This window comes from Nannospalax galili, unplaced genomic scaffold (assembly GCF_000622305.1).
Source record: "Nannospalax galili isolate Female #2095 unplaced genomic scaffold, S.galili_v1.0 scaffold1077, whole genome shotgun sequence".
Taxonomy (NCBI): Eukaryota; Metazoa; Chordata; class Mammalia; order Rodentia; family Spalacidae; genus Nannospalax; species Nannospalax galili.
Genome location: NW_008340429.1, coordinates 1,763,523 through 1,782,631, shown reverse-complemented (window position 1 = coordinate 1,782,631; position 19,109 = coordinate 1,763,523). Strand labels below are relative to the sequence as shown.

Below are 19,109 nucleotides of genomic sequence, written 5' to 3'. Positions count from 1 at the left end.
ACACACGTGGCATGAGCTGTACTGACTACAACACCCTCCCCACAATGCCACTGTTTGTGATTTGTAACTAGGCTCAGGCAAAGGCAGTTCATGTATCCTTTCATTCAATCCTCACAACTTCCTGTAGGGAGGAAAAGTATTCTGCTTTCCATCCCAACTCTGAACATGAGGTAATGGAGGCCCAGAGAGGTTAAGTGGTTTATCCCAGATGATGCAGCTAGTAAGTTGCAAACTCAACATTTGAACCCAGGTCATTTACTGCTCATGACTGTTCTATTAATCATAGCTACTTCCCACAGAGACAAACATGAAGGTCAGCGTCAAGGCTGAGAGATAAACAAGTGTAGGAAGAAGACAGGAGCAGAAGGCAGAAGAAAGGCAATTGAAAAGGAGATGAAGAAGAGAGGAGACTTGATGGGGAGCCTGGCATGCCCAGGAGGGAAAGCAGTCTAGGTCAAGTTCTCAGCTACATAGCAGCTCTGTCCCTTAGTGGCTATCTTGCTGCATGGACAGCACCTTCCTATCTGGCCTGTCCCTGGAGTCCCGGCCTCATCCTCCTCAGCAACAGGCCCCTCAGCCTCACAGGAAATGCTCTTTCTCTAATTGGCATTGAAATTTACAGCCCTCCCTTTTCCTGTAGGTGGGGTTTCCATAGGAAAAAGCTGCTTCTCCGTTTCCCCAGCCTAGTAACTGTTTGGAAGTCAGATCCCCACATCCTGCCCTCCTAGGTCAACTCTCTCTTGGATCAGAGCTTGCCATCACTGCTAAAGTGGACCAGCTGGTGCTGCTGTAAGGGAGGGGCATCCTCCAGCATTCCATCAGTTTTTGGACCTCACATATCAATTCACACGAAGATGGCCTTGCTTGGGAATCCTGCTTGTTCCAGTGTCTTCTAATTATGGGAAGAGGTTGTACCAGCAGGTCTGGGACAGGGGATCCAGGCTAATCAAGCCATCCAGGAACCAGCTGAAGACTTGTCCAACCATTGAAGAGCTCTAGCAGTTTCTGAGTCTAGGCCACTCGGCGGTAAGCATGTTGCCACTTCTGCAACTTCTGCTAGGGTTCTTGGGGCCAGGTGGCTACTTGTTCCTTTCAGGGGATTGTCAGGAGGTGGCCACTCTGACAGTGAAATACCAAGTGACAGAGGAAGTGCCATCTGGCACTGTGATAGGGAAACTGTCCCAGGAACTGGGTTGGGAGGGGAGGCGTGGGCATGTGGGGGCTGCCTTCCAGATCTTGCAGCTGCCTCAGGCACTCCCCATTCAGGTGGACTCTGAGGACGGCCTGCTCAGCACTGGGAGGCGGCTGGACCGGGAGCAGCTGTGCCGGCAGCGGGATCCCTGCCTAGTATCCTTTGATGTGCTTGCTACAGGGGATTTGGCTCTGATTCATGTGGAGATTCAGGTATTGGACATCAATGACCACCAGCCACAGTTTCCCAAAGGTGAGCAGGAACTAGAAATTTCTGAAAGTGCCTCTCTGCACACAAGGATCCCCCTGGACAGAGCTCTTGATCCAGATACTGGTCCTAACACCTTGCATTCTTACACCCTGTCTCCCAGCGAGCACTTTACCCTGGATGTCATTGTGGGACCTGATGAGACCAAACACTCAGAACTTGTGGTAATGAAGCAGCTGGACCGCGAAGTCCATTCATCTTTTGATCTGGTGCTGACTGCCTATGACAATGGGAATCCCCCTAAGTCAGGCACCAGCTTGGTCAAGGTCAATGTCCTGGATTCCAATGACAACAGTCCTGTGTTTGCTGAGAGTTCACTGGCGCTAGAAATTCCAGAAGATGCTGCCCCTGGCACTCTCCTCATAAACCTGACTGCTACAGATCCTGACCAAGGCCCCAATGGGGAGGTGGAGTTCTTCCTTGGCAAACACATGTCCCCAGAGGTGCTGAACACCTTCAGTGTTGATGCCAAGACAGGACAGGTCATTCTGCGCCAAGCCCTAGACTACGAAAAGAATCCTGCTTATGAGGTAGATGTCCAGGCAAGGGACCTGGGGCCCAATCCCATTCCAGCCCACTGCAAAGTTCTTATCAAAGTTCTGGATGTCAATGACAATGCCCCAAGCATCCACATCACATGGGCCTCCCAGCCATCGCTGGTGTCAGAAGCTCTTCCCAAAGACAGCTTCATTGCTCTTGTTGTGGCAGATGACTTGGACTCAGGAAACAATGGTCTGGTCTATTGTTGGCTGAAGCAAGAACTGGGCCACTTTCGGCTGAAAAGGACCAATGGCAACACATACATGCTGCTCACCAACATCACACTGGACAGAGAGCAATGGCCCCAATACACTCTCACCGTGTTAGCCCAAGATCAAGGACCCCAGCCCTTATCAGCCATGAAGCAGCTCAGCATTCAGGTGAATGACACCAACGACAATGCTCCTGTGTTTGAGAAGAGTCGGTACGAAGTCTCCACTAGGGAAAACAACCCACTCTCTCTTCACCTCATCACCATCAAGGCTCATGATGCTGACTTGGGCATTAATGGAAAAGTCTCATACCGTGTCCAGGACTCCCCAGTTTCTCACTTCATAGCTATTGACTCTGAAACAGGAGAAATCACTGCTCAGAGGTCACTGGACTATGAACAGATGGCTGGCTTTGAGTTCCATGTGATAGCAGAGGACAGGGGGCAACCCCAGCTTGCATCCAGCATCTCTGTGTGGGTCAGCCTCTTGGATGCCAATGATAATGCTCCAGAGGTGATACAGCCTGTGCTCAGTGAAGGTAAAGCCTCCCTTTCAGTGCTTGTAAATGCCTCCACGGGCCACCTTCTGTTACCCATTGAGACTCCCAGTGGCTTGGATCCAGCGGGTGCTGGTATGCCTGGTACAACACCATTGGCTGCTCAAAGCTCCTGGTCTTTCCTTTTGGTGACCATTGTGGCAAGAGATGCAGACTCAGGGGCCAATGGGGAGCTCCTCTATCACATTCAAAGGGGGAATGATGCCCGTCTCTTTGTGCTCAGCCCCTCTCTGGGGCAGTTATTCATCAACATCACCAATGCCAGTAGCCTCATTGGAAGTCAGTGGGACCTGGAGATATTGGTGGAGGACCAGGGCAGCCCCCCTTTGCAGACTAAGGCTCTGTTGAGGGTCATGTTTGTCACCAGTGTGGACCACCTAAGGGACTCTGCCCACAAGCCTGGGCTCCTGAGCACATCTGTGTTGACGATGATCTGTCTGGCTATACTGCTGGCTGTCTTTGGGTTGGGCCTGGCTCTATTCATGTCCATCTGCCGGACAGAGAAGAAGGACAATAGGGCCTACAACTGTCGTGAAGCTGAGTCCACCTACCGCCACCAACCCAAGAGGCCCCAGAAACACATTCAGAAGACAGATATCCACTTAGTGCCTGTGCTCAGGGGCCAGGTGGATGAGACTGATGAAGTCAAGCCATCTCTCAAGGATACAGGCAAGGAGGCAATGATGGAGGCAGGCTGGGACCCCTGCCTGCAAGCCCCCTTCCACCTCACACCAACCCTGTACAGGACTCTGCGCAACCAAGGCAACCAGGGAACAGTGGCAGAGAGCCGGGAGGTGCTGCAGGACACTGTAAACCTCCTTTTCAATCATCCCAGGCAGAGGAATGCCTCCCGGGAGAACCTGAGCCTTCCTGAGTCCCCTCCTACCCCAGGCCAGCCATGTTTAAGGCCCCTGAAAGTGCCTGGCAGCCCCACAGTGGGGCTGGCTGGAGACCACAGCAATGAGGAGATCCCACAGAGCCCAACAGCATCTTCTGCAACCCTGAGGCGGCAGCGGAATCTCAATGGAAAAGTGTCACCAGGGAGAGAATCAGGCCCCCATGAGATTCTGAGGAGCCTGGTCCGACTATCTGTGGCTGCCTTTGCGGAGCGGAACCCTATAGAAGAGCTTGCTGTGGATTCTCCTCCTGTCCAGGTACCTTGGGCATGGGCAGCTCTTTTTCTGGCCACCCCTGAACCACCACTAAGAGCATTAGCTATCCTCATTTCCCCCACATTGTCCATTCACTCTTAGATTTGCCCAGCACACTGTGTTGCTTTCTTTGAGTAGCACAGTAGCATCAACAGATCTTAGCCATGTGATCCTGGGCTAATTTTTTAGTTTCTGAGCCTCAGTTTCCTTAGTGGTGAAATAGGGTTGACAATAAGAAATGTTCCTTGAAGAGCTGTCCTGAGGTTTGGACCAGTTAATTCCTTATAAAGTGCTTATTCTTGGTGCCTGGTATATGTAGACATACAGCAAAGACTGTGAAAAGCCTTGCAGTAAGTTTGCCTGGGTTTGAATCCTGGCCATACCTCTTCCCGGTAGTGACTCTTTGGCTTATCTGATGAAACTGTCCCCCTTAGCAGCATCCTTCTTCCAAGTCTGTAAAAAAATAAAGTAAGTCAATGCCAGTAATGCCTGGAAAGCAGTGTCTAGCATGTAATGCAAGCTTAGCAAGCCATCCTGTGAAGCAGGCTGGCTTGAGTACTACTGTCCTAGGCTTAGGGGTTGCATTTGACTTGCCTGAGACTCTAAAGCCTACCCATCTGGGCCCACAGAACTGTACAGTAGAGACAACCTTAGAAATCCTGCCCTCAAACTGATTCTAAATGGGCACCTTTCTTTCCACCACTCCAGCATGTCATGAAGAGTGCCTGCTCTCTGCTGTCCTGTCCTCTGGCACGGCATAAAGAGTGCACACAAAAAGTAATTGATGAATGAATGAATGAATGAATGAATGAGTCAATGAATAAATGAATGGATAGTTGGCTCTGGGCAACCTCAGATCCAAGTTTGGCAGATCCAACTTGAAATTTTAACACAGAAACTTAAGACTGGACAGCCTAGGGAAAGTTCTTTACCCATGGAGCTTAATTTTCTTCATCTATAAAATGGGAATTACAAGACCAAACTTACCTGGTTGTCTACTGCCCTAGAGGAATGGGGATTAAATGTTGACAAGTAACAACCTGTCTTGTGACTCAGAATTTACTAAAAATAACTAAGACATCTTTTCAGGAATGGGGCTCGATCTCATACCCCTGACTGCTTCTCTGACATCCAGAGAGCTTTCACTGTGCCAGGCTGTGTGCCTGAGGCCACTTCTATTTGGTCAGACCATCAACTCAGGTCCCTTATGAAAAGACACAGCTTCCTTCCCCAACCCCTTCCCAGGAAGCCACTTGGAGATGGTCCAGCTATTCTCTTAGGAATCTTACCCTGGGGCTCACTGTAAACCCAGAGGTTGCCCAGAGCCAACTATCTATTTATTTATTCATTGACTCATTCATTCATTCATTCATTCATTCATCAATTACTTTTTGTGTGCACTCTATGCCGTGCCAGAGGACAGGACAGCAGAGAGCAGGCACTCTTCATGACATGCTGGAGTGGTGGAAAGAAAGGTGCCCATTTGGAATCAGTTTGAGGGCAGGAGTAAGATGCCTGGTGCTCAGGTCTTTTCGGCAGTTCAGTGTAGTGGAATCAGCTCTAAGTCCAAGTTCCAGTCCTCACTTCTATGTGGCTCTGTGAACCTCAGATTTCGCCTCTGTGAAATGAGTAGGATGGTATCTCCTCCCCGCAGCTACTGTGTGGATCAAATGAGATTAGTTGCTACCAGGCAGTCATTTTGTATTTATCATGGGATCCATCAACAAGTGATTCATGCACCTTTGTTCCTTTAAACCTCACCATCGCCACATGACCTGGGTTTCACTATTATTTATCTTTTTTTTTTCACTGCTGAAGACTGAGGATCAGAGTCCTTAAGTGATTTTCCAGGACCACAAAGATGGGAACTAAGGCAAGAAGAGATTTAGAATGGGAACCTGAGTCTGGCTCTAGAGTCTAGGCTCTAAATGTGGAGTGACTCTGAATGCCAACACTCAGCACTGGGCTTGGCATGCAGGACATGTTTCTCCAGTGTCACTTGGCAAAAGGTAGAAGATGTCTGCCTTTTGAGAGCTTCTGATCTTGGTGGGGAGGTGGGATCTACTCTTAGGCAAACCATGGGACCCTGACTCTCACAAGCCACAGTGAAACCTCGATCCTGGCCTCCCCATCTTCTAAATCTCAAAAGCCAGAAGCAACATTTCTAGAAGCAACAACCCCCAAGGTCCTTACATCTGCAGAGAATTTTTAACTTTTTCAAACCTTATAATTAACAATGACAGTTTGTGGAGAATGCTAGCCCCATTTCAGAGATGAGAGATGAAGAAGCTGAGGTCTCAAAAAGTCTTAAAATCTGTCTAAAAGTTCACAAGCTAGTGACCATGAACTAGAACTCAGTCTCTCAAGACTTGGTCTGCTTCCTCTCCCTCCAGAACTAAGGATATAGGACTGATTTCTGTGGCCTTTCTAAAACTCTTTTTTTGTGGCTTTTCAGTGCCATTGCCTGAAACCCTCTTCAGTCCATAGCTAGACCCTCTCTCTCTGGTTGAGTTCCTGTGGGGCCTTGGGTCTCAGCAGTATTGCCTGGTACATAGTCAGAATTCAAGAAACATTTGTTTAAATAAATTAAAGTCAAGCATGGTTGGCAGACACCTGTAGTTCTAGCCACTTGGGAGGCTAAGGTAGGAGGATAGCTTGAACCCTGGAGTTCAAGGCTAGCCTGGACAACAGAGCAAGATCCTATCTCAAAACAAAAGAAACGAATAAACTTCTGCCAGTATGATCTTGCTACTTACTCCCTCCTCCAAACTGGATTTGGGGCCTCTGCTCTTACAGACCTTATCCCTTCCTAACACTCAGATGCAGACCCCTGTCACCACTCCCCCCTGCCTGCCTTGCAGACTATGAACTCTCAGAGACAACAAGGGGTCTCCTCATTTTTTCTCCCACAACACTGTGCCTGGCACAAAGAAGCACTTATTAAATACAAGTTCAATGAGTGACAGGGTAAGTGACTGGTTAAACAACACTATTTCCCCTCCACGCAATGCAGTCTTACACATGGCCCACACAAATTGGCCAGAATGTTTGAATACTGCTCCAAGGAGAAAATAATTCTTGAAGAAAATCCCCATCAAAATAGCAAGTGTATGATCAGGAAATGCCTTTTTCACCCCATCCCTCAAAATCCACTGGTCACTTAAGGGAATGAGCATGAGGGATGGCCCCAAGGGTCTCCATGCCATCTCTTTCAGCTGTCCAGGGACCCGGGTGACATGGCAAAGCAGGGAAGCGCCTTCTCCCAGGTCCTTGTCTCTATCATTCAGGACCATCCCCCCATCTGATCACACAAACATCTGAAGCCAGAGGAAAAACTATAAAAAGAAAGCACCGGCATTGAGGGAAACATCCGGCGAGGAAGTGTGCTGGGTTGGAATTGTGTGGAGTCAACAGATTTTTCCTGTCTTGTAGCAAATCTCCCAGCTGCTGTCCTTGCTTCATCAGGGCCAATTCCAGCCCAAACCAAATCACCGGGGAAATAAATACTTGGCCAAGCCCGGAGGCGGCAGGTAAGCAGCACGTAGCCCCCATGGTCTCCTCCAGGCCCCCACCGGCTACCCTCACAGTCTCCTCCAGGCCCCCACCAGCTGCCCTCCCGACAGCCTCTATGAGGTGAAAAAGGTGACCAGTCCGCATACCTGGCCTTGGGGTGCACATAGCAGACAGCATCCATCCCCCACCCAGGGAACTCCATCCTGGGCCACTGTATTTATAGTATTTACAGGTCCCAGAGTCACTAAGGAAATGACTTCATCTCTTAGTTCTGACTGTCCCCTGATTACAGAGATGCTGTAAATTGTCTTGAAATCTGAAACTTTCACCTTTCTTTCTCTTGACCCATAAACATAATATGTAAGGACACAGGTATGCATGTATGGCGCCTTTGGGAAGTCCTTTACTGAAGAGGTTTCAAGAAGATATAAAATCCTATTCCTCACTACTCATGGAGAAACTGAGGCTGTAGGTAGTTTGATCCAATCCAGCTAGGTAAACTTGAGCAAGTCAGGTGATTTTAGTTTTTACATCTGTAAAACGAGCCACAATATTTTTCTTGAAGTAATGGGGAAAGATTTAGTGATCAAAATATATTCCAAGACCAAGCAGGTACAGAAGCAATGCTAAGTCCTTTCTCTTTAGAGTGACTTTGCTCAAGGTTACATAGAAAAGGGAAAGGGAAAGCAGAGACCAGCCCTCAGCCTGCTGACTCCTGGATCAGTGCTCTTGCCCTGATCCCTCATAGATTCTTTTTTTGTAGGGATGGTAAGAGATAATGTGGAGCAAGGGTAAATACCCTCAGTATTTGAGTCTGCTGAAATAAACTGGCAATAGACTGACAAGAGAAATGCCATAACATTAAAATATTCTTTACATTTACTTATTTTATTTATTTATTTATTTATTTATTTATTTATTTATTTATTTATTTAGTATATGTGTATGGGGGTACGTGGAAATCAGAGGACAACTTTTGGGAGTTATTTTTCTCCTTCTACTGAGTAGTTTCCAGGTGATCAGGTTTGGTGGCAAGTGCCCTTACCCCACTGAGCCATCTCACTGGCTCCATGACAGATTTTTTTATCATAGTTTTATGTGACACAGAAGCCTTTAGACTGAAGATTCAAAGACCCATTTTATGCTTAGGTTCAGTGAAGCAAGGAGAACTGTGGAAATACCATTGGACAAAAAGGGTGTGAGGGAATGGAAATTTAAAGGAGGAAGAAAACCCAGCAAAGCCTGTCTGTACAGCTTCTGGGCCCTTCTAACCAGCTAGGTTAGGACTAGGGCCCAAAAGGGCCTTTCTAGAATGAGGGTCTTATGACCTGCAATCAAGCTAGGTAGGTCAGAGAATTTCTTAATGGCCAACTCTTACACAGAAAGGTAGAGGGAAGTTCAAATAATATTTATAGATTTTCTGTCTGCTTTTGGGGCTCTGGTTTCTATGACCTGTTTCGGGAGAAGAATTCTAGTTACTATCCATTTGCCTGAGGGTAGGAGCTCTGAGACAGAAGGTCAGAGAAGGTCAGAGAGATTGCTTGAGAGCCCTTCCCTTTGGGGCATGCTTTTCGGATCCCTAATAGTACACACATTCCAGATTTGCGGTCTGGATTTGAATTCTTACTTTATTACTTAATCCATGGGGATTTTAGGCAAGCTGCAAAATCTCATTTGTAAAAGGGGAATGACTTTTCTTTATCAGCTTGGAAGCTTCCAGTGAGAGAATGTCTGTACCTTGAATAGCAAGAGGCCTGACTCCGGGTCCTTGAGGAGAAAATACCAGTTGTTGTCACTATTACCTCCAGCTTGCCACCGCCCCTCTGATCTAATGGCCAGAGTGGGGGGATGGGGACAACAACCAGAAAGAGACTTTAGAGCTTCTAGGGAGTCTTTTTACCTGCTGGGATGAAGGTTCAGACCTCTTCTAGGGTGACTGTTGGAGGCCTCAAGGGTCAGTGGGATAGAGGGGTCAAGGTGAAGCCAGGAGGCTGGGGTGCAGGAAGTAGATATGAGAAGCTTTAGGATGCCCTGTTCAGATGCATCCTTCACAAACCTGCTCTTCTGCTATGAGATTTGGCTTTAGTAGGGAGGAAGGAACCCAAAGTCACTCATTTCATAGCATTTATTAAGCACCCAGTGTGTGGCAGGCCATGTTCTGAGTACTTGGCAAGAGAACAAAGAATGAGAAAGACAAAAATCCCAAATTGGTTGAAGAAATTTGATAAATGCTTGCTCTGTGCCATGCTCAGCAAAGGTGTGGGAGGGCCAGTAGTGAGCGACACTATCAATGATGTCATAGTCACATCTGTATTCCTACTTACAGTGTACTGGGCATTATGTTAAACCTTTATCTAAAAGTCTCATTTTATAACACTCTGTGAGGGCTATTGCTTATTGCTCCCATTTCATAGACGAGGAAACAGAGTCAGCTGGAACTGCAAGACCCAGGCTGATCTGAGTCTACAGGTCAGGCTGTGCAGCCAGTTCCCTACATGGATGATGAATGCTGGTGTGAATGGACAAAGTTATGTGGAAATTCTTCATTCAAAAAGCTGACTGGCTTCTTCACAGGGCTCCCAACCCAGACATAGATGGCCCAGGTGTCAGGCCTGGTGGCCAAGTGGAACCAGACCAGGAAGAAGGGCCCTTAGACCCTGAGGAGGACCTTTCTGTGAAGCGACTGCTAGAAGAAGAGCTCTCCAGCCTGCTGGACCCCCACACAGGTAGGGATGCCCCAAGGTTGCCCCTATGCTGTCTTTGTCTGTATGGTCCCCTTATGTGCTCCAGAGTTCTGTACCAGTCTACTGTGGAGAGGAACATGGGCAGCATTTTACTTTACCTGGCATCTCAGAAAATATTTCTCTTATTTATTTATTTATGTATTTTTTTGTTATTGTTGCTTGATTGTTGTTTTGGTTATTTGAGATAGGGTCTGATTCTGTCAGTTTGTAGCCCAGGCTGGCCTTGAACTCTTGGCAATCCTCCTGCCTCATCTTCCCAAGTGTTCAGATTGCAGGCATGATCCACCGTGCCCCACTTTCTTTTGTTTAAAGACTGTGTTCTACTTTCTAAAAAATTTTTTAAAAAACCGTTAAGAACAGTGAACAATTACTGAACTCTTGGTACATGTGCCAGGCACCAAGGAAGCATTATACACCCTATCTCAGTGAAGCCTGCAGTGTCCTCTGGGTAGATAATAATAGTTACGATTTACAGATTAACAGTGAGGCTCAGAATGGAAACTAGCCTGCCCAGAATTCTCTTACTCCATGGTGATTGAAGGGGAGCCCCAAACCTGGGCAGTTTGAATTCTGCCTCCTTTAAGTGACACGCCCATACCTGCCCATGTCACCCTCAGTTTCTGCACTTACTTTATTTCTTCTATGTTCCATCTGGCTGCCAAGCATGGCAGATTTTGCCCTTTCTGTGGGTAAAAACCATAGTTAACATTGAGAACTTTTTATGTGCAAATTCCCTGTTCTAAGTTTCTCTGGAGAAACCCGGAGACAGGGGTTATTCATTATGCCCATGTCATAAAGGAAAAGAAACAAACAAACAAAAAAAAACCTGAGAGTCAAGGGTGCTTAGTTATTTTCTCAAGATCATGCAGCTAATGGTTATTAGCATGGACAGTGTGGCTCTAAGTTTTGGAGCCTTGCTGTTCAATATGGTAGCTACTGACCACATATGGATGGCTATTTAAGTTTAAATGAATTGAAATAACCACTGAGTCATCTCTCCAATTCCTGAATTGTTTATTGTTGTTGTTGTTATTGTTGTTTTTGTTTCTGTCTTTTTGAGACAGGGTCTCTCTGTAGTGCCAGCAGGCCTGGAACTTGCTATATAGACCAGGCTGGCCTTGAACTCACAGATATCCTCCTACCTCTGCCTCTTGATTGCTGGGATTAAAGGCATGCTGGAATTGGTTTTTCAGTCCTCATCATACCAGCTGCATTTCACAGGCTCAAATCCCACATATAGTTGGTGCTTATAGTTTTGAATTCTGTCTTCACTGGCCAGCTGGAGCTAGTACCTGTGGTCTCAGTCCCTGAGCTGTCCTGCTTCCCCATAGCAGAAGGCACAGAGTGCTTGGCACTGTGGATTTGGAAGAAGAAAGAAAAGAAAGCTTTGGCTATCTGAAGGGCTGGATGCCCTGGGACTACTTGGGAACACACCTAGGACTGGGGTCTAGGTGACCAGATTAGAATTTCACCTGAAGATGTGATGATAATGGGGCAGAGGAGATGGCTCAGCTTGCCGTGAAAGTAGAGGACATAAAACCCATGTAAAAGCCAGGCATGACAGCGTATACCTGTAATCCCAGAGCTAGGGAGGCAGAGATAGGAGGATCCCTGAGGTTTGCTGATCAGCCAGCCTAGTCCAGTGTGGGCTCCGGGTTTGGTATGAGAATCTGTCTGAAAAAATAAGGCAGAGGGGCTGGAGAGATGGCTCAGAGGTTAAGAGCACTGGCTGCTCTTGCAGAAGACCTGGGTTTGGTTCCTAACACCCGCATCAGGTGTCTCACAAAGGCCTGTAACTCCAGCTCCAGGGGATCTGATGCCTCTGGCCTCCACAGGCACATGTACTTGCATGCACACACTCTCACACATAGACATAATTAGAAAAAATAAGGTAGAGAGTGATTGAGGTAGGCACCTGATATCAGTTTCCACACACACACACACACACACACACACACACACACACACACACACACAAATATCCTCTACATGTATGCACCCACCACATGTGCACACACGAATACACACACACAAAGATGTAATGATGACAGTCTTTTACTAGTAGCATGAACTCACTGAATTCTCATAATTAAGGTTACTTCTCACTACTTTTTTTTTTTTTTTTGGTTTTTTTGAGACAGGGTCTCCCTGTAGCCCCAGCTGGCCTGGACTTGCTATGGAGACCAGGCTGGCCTTGAACTCACAGAGATCTGCCTGCCTCTGCCTCCCGAGTGCTGGGGCTAAAAGTGTGTGCCATTATACCTGGCACTTCTCACCACTTGTGAAAGGAAAAGGAGTTCTGAGAGAGGAAGCCATTTTCTCAGGGTCACATGGCAAAGGTGGGAAGTTATACACAGGTGAACCCAATGCCTACCTGTAGTTGGAACTGGTAGGTGATGCAGAGTGAATTTATCATCACTTTCCAGATGTTCTCAGATACCCTATGATCTCCCATTCTCCTCTGAAGCCAACCCGTCTACAAGGAAAGGCCAGAGTCTGAAATTCAGAGATCCAATTCTCATCATCTCAGAGTCTCAGGGAACTAGTATTTACAGTCTCCTGATGTCAAGGGTCAGTATGCATGTGCATTAATCATATAACATACACTCACTAAGTCCCAGCCATGGGGCCATACTCTGCCTCCCATCCTGTATAGTTCAGAACTGAAGATAAGAATCAGGGTATCATTCAGTGATATAAACAAAAGATTAACTGTACTTTGGAATAATTTTCCAAATTGCAAAAGTAGCATTTGGTTAATGTAGAAAATATAGATAGAAAGAGAACAAATTGCTTCTGCCCAGGGGTACTTTCAGTTAACATATTGCCCTGTTTCCTTCCTGTGTCTTGCAGATTTAAAATCACTAACCTGAAGCAAACATTAACTACCTGCTATCATCAATAAATGGTCTCCCTTTTTGACAGTTTCATAACCAGGAGACTTATTTCCTTTCTTTCTCCTGGCTTGGCCTCTGCCCTCAGGACTGGAATTAGTTTTTGTTTCTTTTATATTTTAATTTTTTGTGTATGAGTGTATTGCCTGCATGTATGTAAGTACACTGGTGCTGTGCAATGCCCACAGTGATCAGAAGAGAGCGTCAGATTCTCTTGGAACTGAAGTTATGTATAGAGAGTTGTTAGCTGCCATGTGGGTGTGGGGAATTGAACCTGTGCCCTCTGCAAGAGCATCCAGTGCTCTTAACTGCTCCAGCCCCTTGTTTGTTGTTTTTGAGACAGGGTGTTATGTAGTCCTGGCTGGCCTCATATTCATTATGTAGCCCAGGCTATTCTGGAACTCCCAACAATTCTCCTGCTTCAACTTCCCGAGTGCGGCAATTAAAGGCATTGGTTGTAACAGCCAGCTGGAATTGTGTTCTAAGAATTATTTATTTACTTATTTTTTCAAATATTTTATTTATTATTTGTATGTATATGTGTGTATTGCCTGCATGTAGGTAAGTGCACCCATGTCGTGCAATGCCTGAGGAGGACAGAAGAGGCTGTTGGATCCCCTGAAACTGGAGTTATGGACAGTTGTTAGCTGCCATATGGGTGCTGGGATTCGAACCCGGGTGTTCTGCAAGAACATTCACTGTTCTTAACCACTGAGCAATTTCTCCAGCCTCCTATTTTTTTTATTTTTATTTTATGTGAATGAGTGTTTTCCCTGCATGTATACAAGTTCACCATGTGCATGCAATGCTCACAGAGGTCAGAAGAGGGCATTGGATCCTCTGGAACTGGAGTTATGCCTTGAGGATGCTGAAAACTGAACCCAAGTCCTCTCCAAAAGCAGCCAGTGCTCTTAACCACTGAGTCATCTCTCCAATTCCTGAATTGTTTGTTGTTGTTGTTGTTGTTATTGTTGTTTTTGTTTCTGTCTTTTTGAGACAGGGCCTCTCTGTAGTGCCAGCAGGCCTGGAACTTGCTATATAGACCAGGCTGGCCTTGAACTCACAGATATCCTCCTACCTCTGCCTCTTGATTGCTGGGATTAAAGGCATGCTGGAATTGGTTTTTTGAGACAGATTTTCTGTTTAAGAAATGGGAGAAGAAGTGTGATGGGGGTCGGAACACATACTGCTCTTCCAGAGGACCTGAGTTCAATTCCTAGCAAACTTGTTGGGCAGCTCACAGCCACCTATAATTCCAGCTTCTAGGGGATCTGATACCTCTGGTTTCCACAGGCACCTGAACTCACATGCACATACCCCCCACCATATATATATATAAATTTAAAAAGTGTGATGGTGACATGGGACTCTAAGGACAAGTTTTTGAAGTCTCAACCACCAGGCTATCACCACCACTGCCCTATCCCTTTCTCCAGATAACCCTCAGGCAGGCAGCCCCTTCTCAGCCTGACTCTAGGCCAGGGTTTCCTGCAGATAGAGAAGTGACTGTGAGGAAGGTGAAGTAGAGGACAGGTGGTGACAGTGCTGCCCCTGACAGCCCTGGAATTTTCCAGAGGTGGGTCCCAGGAGCATCCAAGGCAATAAGGGCTTTCCAGGGAGTGGATAGGGTGGGGAGTACCAGGGTTTCAAAGTCATCAGACCTAGGGTTTGGTCCAGGGTTGGTTACAAGAGAGGACTTTTCCCAGGGTCACTTTCCTCATTCCTAAAGTGGAGATAGGGCTCTTGATCTCAAAAGCCTGTGCAGGTTAAACAAGACAATTAGCTGCACATGAGCAAGGCAATAAGGGCTTTCCAGGGAGTGGATAGGGTGGGGAGTACCAGGGTTTCAAAGTCATCAGACCTAGGGTTTGGTCCAGGGTTGGTTACAAGAGAGGACTTTTCCCAGGGTCACTTTCCTCATTCCTAAAGTGGAGATAGGGCTCTTGATCTCAAAAGCCTGTGCAGGTTAAACAAGACAATTAGCTGCACATGAGCAGCTAATAAGTGGTCATTATTATATTTATTTATTTATTTATTTATTTATTTATTTATTTTTGAGATAGAGTCTTACTGTATAGCCCTGACTGGCCTGGAACTTGGGAGTGCAGACCAGGCTGGCCTCAAAGTTGTGTGACCCTCTTGCCTCAGTTTCCCAAGTGCTGGGATTACAGATGTGTTACCATGTCAGCCTGAAACCAGCTAATTTCTAATTGTCTTGCCTGCTCCCGGAAAAGCCCTCCCAGCTCCTTTGGTCAGCAGCTTTCCCACCCAGCCAGCTTGCCTGTCATGGCCTCTTCCTTCCTGTCCCCCTCTTACCACCAATGTCCCCTGTCATTTCCCTTCCCTCCATTGTCCATTGCTCTTGCTCTACCCTCAGCCCCACTTCTGCTGGTTGCCTTGCCCTTCTATGGGTCTGGCCCTCACCATGTCCCTCCACCCTCTGCAGGCCTGGCCCTGGACAAGCTGAATCCCCCTGACCCTGCATGGATGGCGAGGCTGTCTTTGCCCCTCACCACCAATTACCGAGACAATGTGTCTTCCCCGGATGCTGCAGCTTCGGAGGAACCGAGGACCTTCAAGACGTTTGGCAAGACAGCAGGACCAAGACCAGAGCTGAGCCCGACAGGCACGCGCCTGGCCAGCACATTCCTCTCGGAGATGAGCTCTCTGTTGGAGATGCTGCTGGAACAGCGCTCTGTGCCAATGGAGGCTGCCTCCCAGGCGCTACGGCGGCTCTCAGTGTGTGGCAGGACCCTCAGTCTAGACCTGGCCACCAGCGGAGCCTCGGGTCCTGAAGCCCAGCACCGCCCAGGTAGAAAGCCTGGAGCTGGGGGCGGACAAGGTGGTGACAGGAATCTATGAACGTGCCTGGGATGCCTCTGGATCCAGGAATCAGGTCCCCTGGGAGATGTTAGGGCACCCAGGCCTTAAGGATCCCAGGAAGTGAACTGGTCTCTAAGATTGTGGAACTCACCGACCAGAGGTGGCACCCTAATTTGAGGGTGACTGATACTGTTCCCCACAGGAAAGGCAGAGCAACAGAACAGCAACTGACTAGAGCAGCCCCTTAAAAGGGACTCTGGGTTGAGATTTTTGAGGGACGGGAGAGCTTATTTGTGGCCGAGGTGTTTGCTGGCAAATCACATATGGAGTATAAAGAGTTGGTCATCCGGCAGAACAGATGCCACCAAGTATATAGTATTGTAAGTAGGAAGGTGGCCTTGCTGGATGCTGGAGGCAGAGGGCTGGCTCCTAGGGGAGCCAGACAATGCTCTCTGACCTAATAAAGGACAAGCTATGGCTGATTCTCATGTTTGTACCTGCTACAAGGGTGAGTACCAGAGTGATGGCTGTTTGTCATTCCAGTCCCTGATGAGAAACTCTTGCTGGGCTTGGGCAGGAGGAGGTCACGCTTATTCACAGTGACAGGTACACAGATGATAGACATATGTGTCCTTGACACTATCTGCTATGTTATCAAATAATTTGCTTCTCAGATGAAAAATTAGAACTGAGGAAAGCAGGACTGTAGAGTATTTATATGAGCCAGGCACTAGACTTTTACAATAAGATTTAATTTGACACCCCCCCCCCACTGCCCCACTCCCATTGGGGAAGTATTTTTCTACCAGCAGATTTGGGCCTGTGAACTCAGGCCCTAGAGTATCGTATAGCAGCTGAGACTATGAAATCCATACTAACAGCAGCAGCCAGGCTTCCAGGGGCAGGGGTGAAGAAATAGCAAATATTTTCCCAAGGCTCATCTTTATAATGCTCCTGGAAATTTCCAAGCAGTCACAGCTAGTTTAGAACAGCATGGGGCTCTCCTGGACACTGGAGTTCCTCTAGCTATTCCTTTTGTCCCCTTCTGGAGCTCATGTATTCATGTCCAGCTGTGCTCCCAACTAGGGCTGATGACAGTCACACCTACTTGGAATGTAGAGCGACATTATTCCATTTTACAGATGAGGAAAATGAGACCCACAAAAGTTGAGTATTTTAGGGCAAGGTCTAGGCCTCTGATCACCTCATTCCATCTCAGGGTGATCTTACAAGACCTGTGATTTTCAAGCTGGTTCACAGAGCTGTTGGGTTCTACAGGCCACTGAGAAAGGCCAGGAAAGCCAAGGAAACAGGGGCTCTAGCTTGTCCAGCCAGGTGCCTGACACAGATGACACTTGAATAATTGTCAAGTGGATGTATGAATGAATAAATGGGTAAACAAATGCTTCAGAGTTCTCTTTTCTCTATATTGGAGCTTCAGTTAGGACTGCATTGGGGTCGGGGGGATGGTTCTACTCTCTAAAAGCAAAATCTGAAAACTAAGATACAAGAGTAGACCCCTACCAATTCCTAGTGGATTTGCCGAACCTGACATTGAGGGTAGAGGAGAGAGAGTAGGGAGGTGATCTGGGATGATGGACCCATGCCTGAGACATGATTGTTAGATACAGGGGACCATTGCACCACTCTAGTCCTAAACTAGACTCCTTGGACCTCTGAGTACCAGTCAAGACTTTGTACATAAGCATTTTTCTGAGCAGAAGATATAAAATTCTCATCAGATTCCTGAGGGAACATGTGGCCTATAAAAGGTTATAAGGCATGACTGCAAGACACTGAACATCTATACACATGAGCCAGTGTAGACACAGGGAGTCTGAACTTTCAGTTCTTCACTTTACATTTAGGGTTGTTTTTGCTTTTGTTTTCTTGCTGTTTTTAGACAGGGTCTCATGTAGCCTAGAACCCACTTACAGCTGAGGATGACCTTGAACTCCTGATCTTCATGGCTCTACTTCCCAAGTGCTGGGTTTAGAAGTGTACACCACCACATCCAGCTATCAACTCTTCCTTTGACAGCCAAGGATAAAGAAAAACAGAAACAACAGGTGACTTACACAAGGCATCATGTCAGGTTTATGGTAGAGCTAGGATCTGGATCAGGAATTTAGTACAGTGTTCTACACCATAGTTGGATTTTTTTTTTTTCTGTCTTTTTGAGACAGGGTCTCCCAGTAGCCCCAGTTATCTTGGAACTCACTATGTAGACCAGGCTGGCCTTGAACTCAGAGATCCACCTGCCTCTGCCTCCTGAATGCGGGGACTAAAGGTGTGTGCCACCACGCCTGGAAGCCAGTTTTTTAATTAGAATTTATTTTTTTTAATTTTATTATTTTTATTTTATGTGTATGAATGTATTGCTTGCATGTAGGTAAGTGCACCCATGTCATACAATGCCTGTGGTGGTCACAAGAGGGCAGGGCATTGGATCCCCTGGAACTGTTGTTAGCTGCAATGTGGGTGCTGGGAATAAAACCTTGGTCCTCTGCAAGAGCAGCCAATGCTCTTAAACCACTGAGCCATCTCTAGCCCCTAATTTGAATTTTTTATTTATTTTTACTTTGTGTGTGTGTGTGTGTAGACACATACCATGGGATATGTGTGTGGAGATTAGATAACTTATGGAAGTCAAGTCCTCTTCCACCCTTGTAGGTTCCAAGAATCCAACTCAGGTTGTCAGGCTTGGGGTCAAGGTGCACCTTAACCCACTGAGCCACCTTGCTGGCCTTTTTTTGTTTTGTTTTGTTTTTGAGACAGGGTCTCCCTGTAGCCTCAGCTGATCTGAAACTATGTAGACCAGGCTGGCCTTGCTCTCACAAAGATCAGCCTGTCTCTGCCTTTGCCTCCTGAGTTCTGGGATTAAAGGCCTGTCCTACTACTCTGTTTATTTTTTGTTTATTGTCTTTTTTTGAGAGAGGGTCTCCCTGTAGCCCCAGCTGTCCTGGAACTCACTGTGTAGACCAGGCTGGCCTCAAACTCACAAAGATCCGCCTGTCTCTGCCTCCCAAGTGCTAGGATTAAAGGCGTGCGACACCGCACCCAGCTTTTTTTATTTTTTTGAGACAGGGTCTCCATGTATCCCCAGCTGGTCTAGAACTACTTAGACCAGGCTGGCCTTGAATTCACAGAGATCAGTTTGTCTCTGCCTTTGCCTCCTAAGTGCTGGGATTAAAGACCTGTGCCACTACTGTTTTTC

The 19,109-nt window shown here is 47.0% G+C and overlaps 1 protein-coding gene across 3 annotated transcripts; it reads left to right on the top strand.

The window, feature by feature from the left end:
- The first annotated feature begins 733 nt into the window (after positions 1-733).
- Positions 734-17,281, top strand: Pcdh12 (protocadherin 12). 3 transcript variants are annotated; one of them, XM_029564712.1, is made up of 5 exons: positions 1,363-1,444; positions 1,563-3,921; positions 7,351-7,448; positions 10,006-10,157; positions 15,516-17,281. In XM_029564712.1, the coding sequence occupies exons 2-5, from the start codon at positions 1,627-1,629 to the stop codon at positions 15,929-15,931; spliced, it is 2,961 nt and encodes a 986-aa protein (XP_029420572.1). In that variant the 5' UTR covers positions 1,363-1,444; positions 1,563-1,626; the 3' UTR covers positions 15,932-17,281. The 3 variants fall into 3 exon arrangements, 2 of the variants coding, with proteins under 2 accessions (XP_008833781.1, XP_029420572.1); XM_008835559.3 differs by having other exon boundaries at positions 734-3,921; XR_001872491.2 differs by lacking the exon at positions 7,351-7,448 and having other exon boundaries at positions 734-3,921; positions 15,516-15,600.
- The last annotated feature ends 1,828 nt before the right edge of the window (positions 17,282-19,109 follow it).

Excerpts from the sequence above, each read along its gene's own strand:
- Pcdh12 (XM_008835559.3), top strand. The coding sequence starts at position 1,033 with ATGTTGCCACTTCTGCAACTTCTGCTAGGGTTCTTGGGGCCAGGTGGC. Across the intron at positions 3,922-7,350 it reads TGGATTCTCCTCCTGTCCAG|CAAATCTCCCAGCTGCTGTC; the intron begins GTACCTTGGGCA and ends CCTGTCTTGTAG. Across the intron at positions 7,449-10,005 it reads GCCAAGCCCGGAGGCGGCAG|GGCTCCCAACCCAGACATAG; the intron begins GTAAGCAGCACG and ends GCTTCTTCACAG.